The sequence below is a fragment of the Bolinopsis microptera genome, chromosome 6, assembly GCF_026151205.1.
Source record: "Bolinopsis microptera isolate Bmic1 chromosome 6, MBARI_Bmic_1.0, whole genome shotgun sequence".
NCBI lineage: Eukaryota > Metazoa > Ctenophora > Tentaculata > Lobata > Bolinopsidae > Bolinopsis > Bolinopsis microptera.
This window is the reverse complement of record NC_087077.1, coordinates 16,926,206-16,935,369: the sequence shown is the minus strand read 5'-3', so window position 1 is coordinate 16,935,369 and position 9,164 is coordinate 16,926,206. Positions and strand designations below refer to the sequence as shown.

General features: G+C 37.9%; 2 protein-coding genes across 2 annotated transcripts in view; one reads left to right on the top strand and one right to left on the bottom strand.

Moving 5' to 3' along the window:
* Positions 1-290: 290 nt before the first annotated feature.
* LOC134817453 (medium-wave-sensitive opsin 1-like) lies at positions 291-8,981 on the bottom strand. The gene is made up of 4 exons (XM_063826593.1): positions 8,940-8,981; positions 7,693-7,832; positions 1,106-1,316; positions 291-914 (listed from the first exon to the last, which is right to left on the bottom strand). Exons 1-4 carry the CDS (start codon positions 8,979-8,981, stop codon positions 291-293), a joined length of 1,017 nt encoding a protein of 338 aa, XP_063682663.1.
* The window catches only part of LOC134817237 (formyl peptide receptor-related sequence 1-like), a 39,422-nt gene continuing 31,741 nt past the window's right edge, over positions 1,484-9,164 (top strand). The window contains exon 1 of the mRNA XM_063826378.1: positions 1,484-1,512. The gene's annotated coding sequence lies outside the window, so the exon portion shown is untranslated. The remainder of the gene's footprint in view (positions 1,513-9,164) is intronic.

Genomic DNA, 9,164 nt, shown 5'->3' with positions numbered 1-9,164 from the left:
CATCATTGTTTTACTTAATTCTGATTGTCCTATCCTATTATTTAACAAACACGTTAAAAATCAACATTCTTATCTTCGAATGATTTGTCTTTATAGCCTGATTTTGAGACTCAATTAAAAGCTGACAATTGAGCACTGTTCATTAAACATCAGCTTCCGGGTTCAAATAGTTGACCCTACGTTCACGTTCCTGCATATCACTGACAAAATCTTTCATTATTTTCCTACTCTCGCAACTAACATTTTAAAACTGATCAATAAACTGAACAACTGTTTTACAGTTCTACATATCAGTTATGCGATTCATCCAGCGATTCAGCCAGACAATCCGTAGATCTATAATCAGCCTCGCTAATAAGTTCCAGACTAGTGCCGGACTGGCTATTAAACCGGGGAAGAGTCCCACCTCCACTGTAGCCCGGGTAACTATGAGAAGTGAAAACTGGGATGGGACGTTTAGTGCCCACTATAGGGGGTTTATGAATACTGTCTGTTATAGTCACTGTTCCCGCCACACAGTTTCTGTGTACAGTTTCACTGTTGTACATGCTAGGTCTGGATATTTTGCGTCTATACTGAACCGGAGTACTGACCAGGGCTTGTCCTACGTTTCCCTGAGTTCCCAGTATGTACACGATGGGGTTGGTAACTGTTATCATGTAATGTAGACCCAGAACAGCGAAATACGCTGTTATCTTGGATTGGTAGAGATGAGAGAAGTATAGGAAAGTGCTGGGGATCCAGGATAGCGCACAAGTCAGGACCACCACCCCGGATATGATACCGAACTTCTTGTGTTTTGAGGTTAGCTTCCGTTTGTGGAATGTTTGAACGGAGGTGGTACATATCTTCCACCACATAGCACCATACAGGAAACATATTACAGTCGTTACCAGTACACAGCAGATTATTACCTGAAGGAATTTAATTTAATTGTGTGCAGCTGGAAACGAGTGAGAACTACTGTGTTTATTGTATCACTATCAGAACTAAGATACATCACACAGATTACCGACCCATCAGTTTTTATATCAGGTTCAGATAAGCCTGAATGCCGAAAGACGGCGCGAATAACACTTCAATTACGACGTTAATATTCACTAACCCTGACGAGGTCGAGCACCACCAGGCCCTGCACCACACACCTTCCCCTCACGTATGATGAGGTAGCGTACACTCCGTCAGACACTCCCGCAGTCATCAGCTCCACTACCAGGAACAACAGGTTGGGCATCCAGGAGGCTAGAATTATGAGTTTACAGCGTCGTGACGACATGAACAGACGGTATTTCATTGGGTAGGAGAGGACGAACCACCTGAGGAGACGTTACGTGAGTTACTAAGTTCGTTAAGTTGTTGTTTGTTTTTGTTGTGTGTTTGTATATATTTTAGTTGTTTTGTAGTTGGTCCATTATTTCACCGTTATCAGGTATTCATGATGATTGAACTATGAACTACCGTATATTAATTATTTTAATACTTTCAACACTACTATATAACAAATAATTTTAGGTCCCAATGTCAAAGCGATAGAAGAGACTATGACGTGACCGTTTGTATCCTAAGCAACGCATCTACTTCCTGGGCTACAGTATTGACTTCGCCATTTTCTCCTCCCTCACCGCTATCTTCTCCTCCCTCTTTCCTTCACTATGGATCTGAATTCTGTTACCAATGTTTTAAACTCGTTTTCATTAAAAGAGCTGAAAGCTCTTAAGGCCAGTGTTGAGAATGTCATGAAACTTAAGAGGGATTCTGTTAAATGCGAGGACTTCTTGGAGTTGCATTCAGATTTTGTTCAAAACAAGAGTGTTCAACATGACACGTTGATGTCTGAACTTGAAACACTTATGGTCAAGCAAACTGCTGTGAAAACTGCCACAAAGTGGCTCACTTCCACTGGAGAAGAATATGTATGGTCTTCCTCAAATGGACACACCACGACTAAGGAGCCAATCGATATTTTAAATTATCCTGGGATATCAGAGCTTATGCATGATATCAACTCCAAGTTTGGCTGTAAGCTAAACTCATGACTAGCAAGCATGCACAAGTCTGGTTCTTGTGCAACTAGGTACCACAACGACGACGAGGTGTCTCTTGACCAGTCGCAAGGTATTTATGTAGTTTCATTTGGAGCTGAGAGGACCCTCGACATAATTCCAGAAAATGGGGATAAGCGATGTAACAGTAAATGCCATATCACCCCAAAGGACTGTAGTTTGTATATTATGAAACCGGGGTGTCAGGAATATTGTCTTTATAAGGTTCGTGCAGAGAGATCAGCTAAGGAGACTCGGTATAGCTTATCTTTTCGCTGCCAGATACCGAAGACAGATACAAATGTAGTCAGGGAGCAGAACGTCCTCACTACAATTCCTATGCCGCCCACCACCACCTCAACACCAACCCTTTACTACCGAAATGCTCCAAGAAAACCGAAGAGCAGGAAAACCACTGTCCTGTTTGGTACGTCAATGACAAAATTCGTACGGACAAATAAGTTGGGATTCCGGGGAAGGAAGGTAATCAATGTGTCCCAAAGTGGTGCAAAAATTAGAGATATCACTGAAAATATTCAGCATTTTCATAAAACCCATGCAGCTGCAGAAGCTGACGATATTGAAAAGATTATATTGAGTGTTGGTACAAATGACATAAAACATTCTAAGTATGGGGTTCAGTTCCTTAGGAAGTATCTTAATGACTTAATTGACACCACTAAGCAGTTATTTCCCGCTGCAATTATAATTATCCAATGTTGTCTTCCTATTAAGTGTTTATATTCCTACATAGCAAAGAATGTTCTAGATTTTAATAATTTACTTTTAAGTAAATTAAAAAGACTTATGCCTAAATAATAATTGCGTGTTCTTAGACTGTTTCTCAGACTTTTAAACTCGAGACTTTAGATCCTGTAATGAACTTCTATACCATGATTGGCTTCATCTCAACATGAGAGGAGTAGGTTTACTGTCCACTTGGCTTAAGTTTGTTGTAAACGAACACAGTTTTGACAGGGTTGTAAATAATCTTCTGGGAATTTAAATCTTTGATCTTTTCTTTCATTTAATATTTTGATTAAGACGTTGCGCCTAAAATTAAAACTCAAACAAATCTCTGATTTAATCTTTTTCTCAATTTTATGCCTCCTATTTCAGGTACATTCGGTCACTGCCCATTTTCCCATATGTTAGACAATGAATCGTTTAGACTTAGAATAGGTCTTTTTGCATGCAAAAGGCCTCGTACACAGTCAAGAAATGCACATATACATATCAACACGTTTATACCTAACAAAATTTACACATTTAATTCTCCATGCACCCCACACATCAACTACAATTATCATAATCATATGTTTCTCTTCTATTCTCTCATCATGACTTACCTTCTCCCAATTCTTCTCTCCACGACTAGGTCCATGAACACCGTATTCCCCCTAGATTCTAATATTCATTCCTCTCTACTCCTTGACAGCCCACGTTATCTTATACCATTTCTTGCTTGCTCCCACATCAAACTTTTCTTTGTAATTATCTCCTCATGGTTTATAAGAAATGTTCTTCTCCCTGGTAAGATGAATAGAGTCAAGTATTCCAGCCGCCTCAGGCGTCTAGTATCTTTATTCATTCTTTGGGTTTTCTCTCTTAACTTTCTTTTGATAACTCTTGTTAATCCTTCTATGCTTAATCCAGGTCCCAACTCCCTATCTGTACTCTACCAAAATGTCCAAGGTCTTATTCCTTTCAGTAACCTAAGCTCCTCCCATCCCCTTCTTGATGGTAATAAGATTTCCGAACTTCAATCCTTTGCTAACATAGAGCAGCCTGACATAATTGCCCTAAATGAGACTTGGCTCAAAAAATCTATTTCTAGCAACGAAATCTTTCCTTCTTCTCAATTTGAAATCTTCCGCAATGACCGCACGAGAAAGACTCATCCTCAAGATCCTAATAACCCTAAAAAGTTTAGGGAAAATGGAGGTGGTGTTCTTTTGGCTGTTCGGTCTGATCTCGATGCCACTACAACCCGACTACCAGTTAGCCTAGGTGCAGAAATGCTTGCCGTCAAAATTGCTTTTCCTAACAAAGAGAGTATTGTAATCTGTACTTGTTATAGAGTAGGAACTCTTGGGTTACCTAATCATGATGTCATAGTTAGTTATATTCGCAAGTTAGTTTCCAAAAAGAATCCCCCTAAAATCTATGTTATTGGTGATTTTAATCTCCCCCATACAAACTGGCTATCTTCATCCAGTACCGTACCTATTGAGCAATCCTTCATAGATTCTTTCAGTGATCTTTCTCTCTCCCAGTTGATCACATCACCCACCCATAAAAGTGGTAATACATTAGACATTCTTCTCAGTAATTATGATAACACAATCGATAACTTGAATGTCTGTGATCCTCATTCCGTGTGCAAATCTGATCATTTTCCTGTCACTTTTTCAATTAAAAGCTCCTTTTCCCGCAAGAAAACTCCTAAACGTAAAATCTATAATTATAAGAAAGCAAACTGGGACATGATTAATCGTGAATTATGCTCGATTAATTGGCAAGTCCTAGAATGCCTACATCCTGATTCGTCTTGGAAGTTAGTTAAAGACTGCATTATGAATTTAGTTGATATACATATTCCTAAAGTAACTATTAAATCAGAGTTTCAACCCCCGTGGTTCGATAGTGAACTTTTCTCTTCATGCCGTAAAAAAGATAGACTCAGAGCTAAATTTAAAATTTCTGGTTCTATTTCTGATGAGTTAAAGTTTGTTACTAGCCGTAAAGATTTTAAGAGGCTTTCATCAGCCAAAATAAGAGACAATCTTTTCAATAGTGATGATCCAGCGCTTATAGCTAAGAAGTTTTGGTCACATGTTAAGTATAAATCTAACTCCTGCCGTATTCCTAATTGTGTTAGTTATTCTGGACAGCTTCGGTTCAAACCCAAAGCTCAAGCTGAACTTTTCAATTCTTTCTTTTATAACCAGTTTTCGGATCCTTCACTTTATGACACTGACATCTCCTATGTCAATGATGTTGATTTTGATATTGACTTCGATCATCGGGATGTTCGTAAGCTTCTTTCAAATATTAATTCAAATAAAGCCCAGGGACCAGATGGCATACACGGTAAAATTCTCAAAAATTGTTCCGTAGGTTTAGCTTACCCTCTAACATGCATTTTTCGTGGATCTTACAACAGCGGCTACATTCCACAAGAATGGAAACTTGCAAATGTTGTCCCAATATTTAAGAAAGGTAAGAAAAGTGAGGTTGAAAACTATAGACCAATATCCCTTACTTGTTTAGTCATGAAAGTTTTTGAGCGCATTGTTAAACGTAAACTGCTTTCTTTGACAAGTACCCTTCTTGATCCCAGGCAGCATGGTTTTCTAGAGCACAAGTCATGCACAACCAATATGGTTGACTTTTGTGATAGCCTGGCATTGTCTCTTAACGAAAACATTATCAATCATGTTGTGTATTTTGATTTTGCTAAGGCATTTGATTCTGTAAATCATGATATCCTTCTTCATAAGCTAAAGACCTTATATAACATTGATGGTACACTTCTCAAATTTCTTACCAATTACCTTCAAGGCCGTTACCAAAGAGTGGTTATTGGTAATGAGATGTCATCTACCCTCTCAGTTAATTCTGGTGTCCCCCAGGGCTCTATTCTTGGTCCCTTACTTTTTGTATTGTTTATCAATGATATTCCTCTTGGCCTTTCGGATAATACTGATATTGTTTTGTATGCCGATGATACAAAAATCTGGCGTAAAATACATTCATCTTCTGATAATACTAATTTACAAATGGATATAGACTATCTCTCTGACTGGGCACTAAGAAACAAAATGCGATTCCATCCAGCAAAATGTAAAGTGCTTATTGTTTCAGGAAAACCATCTTTATCTCCTCCATTCGCATATAATCTTGATGGCTCTCCTCTTGTGTATGTAGAGTTAGAAAAAGATCTTGGAGTCGATGTTACTCCTAAGCTAAGTTGGAATAGTCAGTGCGACAGAATTTATACTAAGGCCTGCCAACAACTTGGTATGGTCAGAAGAGATGGCCATATTGTCATTGATCAGAAACGTCGCCAGGCGCTTTATCTCTCCCTGGTTCGTAGCCAATTCGAAAATTGTTCCATAATCTGGCGCCCTTGTAATAAATCACTTAGTGATAAATTAGAAAGTCTCCAAAAGAGAGCTATTAAATGGATTCTGTCTGAAGAGGGCCGCAGTTATCCACCTGAGCAATATGTCAAAAAGTGCAAGCTTGTCGACATTCTCCCTTTGGCTCAAAAGTTTGACTTGAATGATCTTATTTTTTTCCACAAAGTTCTTAACAATTTAATTCCTGTATCGCTGCCTCACTATCTCTCTTTATATCAGGGCACTTCTCGACTAAGACGTTGCCACCTCGACAGTCTGTCTATTGTGTCATCAATTTTACCTAAGTTAAGTCAGAATTCACACACCACATGTACCTCAAATAGCCCACTGGCAAAATCATGTTTCTACAGAACCCATATACTGTGGAATGGACTCCTTTTACTGGTAAGACAGATTGTGTCTACTAGTCTTTTCAAAGCTGAGGTCACTAAGCATCTATGGAAATGTTTATTGGATAGTGAAACAACAGTCTAGCCTAGTCTCTTTGCTCCCCATATTATTATTATTTTTGTTTTATTAATTTTTGTATCTACCTTCCTATACTTTCAACATCATATCACACTTCACCCGCACACCTTTTCACACATTAATGACCATTTCAGACCTGTATCTAATGTATCTGGAATTTGACGTATTGAAATACAAATTTTGACTCTATATCCACAGTTATTCACCATGGATTTGTTTGTTATTAAATGGATTTGTTTGTTATTAAATAGTTTTTCATAAATTTTTGGATTTAGATTAATTCGATGTAATGGGTCCAAGTTACTGCGGACATAGTTCACTATGTGTTTACCGTGTTTGGGTGCCCATCATATTTTACAGATGGGGGCGATATTTTGAACGATCCTATTTTATATTCATCTATTGCTGTACTCTGTAAAATTTGAAAAGTATTTAATAAAAAATTACAATTATTTTATGTCCGTCTTACATTAACGGTGCAAGTTCTACCCTTTCTCTGGGTTTCGCGCTACAATTAGTAAAGGAAAGAGTTTTGTTTCCTACGAAATACTATTATTTCTTAATCTGATAACTACAAACTTCAAGTTGATCGATAACATAGAACGGAACTGAGACTTTGGAGCCATTCATTTATTTATAATGAGACAAAAATAGGTCATAATTATATCTGCACTATAACATCTATAAATTCTACTGATGAAACAACAAATAAGTGCCTAGTAAATCTATAAATAAACAGCATAGTTGAGGGATTTCCAGATAATATTAGTTCAGTGGTCCGTGACGAGTTCGGACTACCAACTCACAAAGGAATTCACTTAGACTCATAAAGATGGGGCCATCTCGCTACTAAGGTTTCTCTCCCCTGTCACGATCACATCTGATCAGTGAAAATAAACACCATGACGAACAAGGCTCAAAATAATATTAATTAACACGTACCAAACATGCCAATTAGCGCAATAAGTTGCCCTATATCCGGGAATGATCCAACTTGGTAAGCCTACTTTAAAGAGTAAAATGATATTGGTTTGTACCTGTCAAAGGTTATGGGCAGCAAGGCCACGTTGTTGACAGACCCACACAGGTTGATAAGGACCGCCCCGATTAGACAGAGGGCCGCCGACTCCGACACGGACTGTTCGAACCTCTCCGAGATATAACTGGGCCCTCGGACCTGCGGAAATATTATTTGTTGCTGGTTGTTTTATTAGTCAGCCTTGTTTGGCGGTATACACTGGCTTCAGTATGTTATTTTATAACTTACATTTTTTTACTTTCTCGTTTACTGAATCGATTGAACCCTTGAATTTAAAACAATGTACTATTAGAGGTATCCTATATAAAGGTATCCTATTTTGTTCCATTTGTTTTCAAGATAAAAACCTCTCACATTGAACGATATGCTGATATATTACCAAGATTTTTTGGTTAGCAATTAAAATGTTGTATATTTCATGAACCCACTTTCTGTTGTGGTTAAGGTGTTCACAATATATTCTTGGTTTACGAGCTTGCTATTTTTGCTTGGTTACGTGATCGTGCTTAGTTGTCACTGACTGTCTGATTAACGTGACATATTTAAGTTGTCAAGCAATTGATTTTAGGACCAGTCTCGACATTACAGCATCAAACCGCATTAATATTATATTTGTAGCGCTTATCAACCATGGCCAAATGAATGTCATAGAGTCAGAGAATCAATTGAAATATATAATCGAGATTGCCTTGCTTATAAACGGCCGCCGAAAAGGTGTTGCAACGTGTGTCAAAGATTGCCTTATTTGGGCGCCCCGTTCATCTATAAGTATATAACTAGGCGGATTTAGGCTAAAATAGCTGATAGTTTATCCTCCCCTTTATATTTCGCTACTTCCTCGCCGGCCTATCCCTATTCCCTGATTACTTAAACAGTATCTCAATCTCCGGCCTCGCTCTCTGACCAGAACTCTTTCCTTGCTAGCTTCTTACTGCAAATAGGTTTAAGCACCGCGCCGTAATTTATATGAAGATTTTCTTACAAAGTTTAGCAAACGCATTCTTCAACCTTAGATGGATTTTATAACAGACTTATTTAATTAAGTTTCCAGCCCGATTAGTTTAGAACTTATACTCAATCCTATAGGCCTTTATTCTAACTCTGTCTAAAAATTCTGACTTATTGTTGAATTTAGGGTTGTTCGAATATAACTTAATTACTAAAGGAAGGAAAGGGTTTCGGAATGATAACATTAATGTAGTTTATGCAATTTTGGGGCCACTACTACAGTCAATTTCTGCTAACCTGTGCCTGCCCTAACAATTGTAACCAACCAGTCTGAGACATTAATGTTTAGGCTGGGAAATTCTCAGACTGGTTATAGCAAGTGCAAACTTGAATAAAATCAATGGCGACAAAGAATTCTTCTTGTTGTATAGACTATAGCGTATAAGTCCCCTTGATGTACCTTATAATTATAATTCTGTATTATTTGATGAACGTTTCTAATCAAATCACAATAGCTATAAT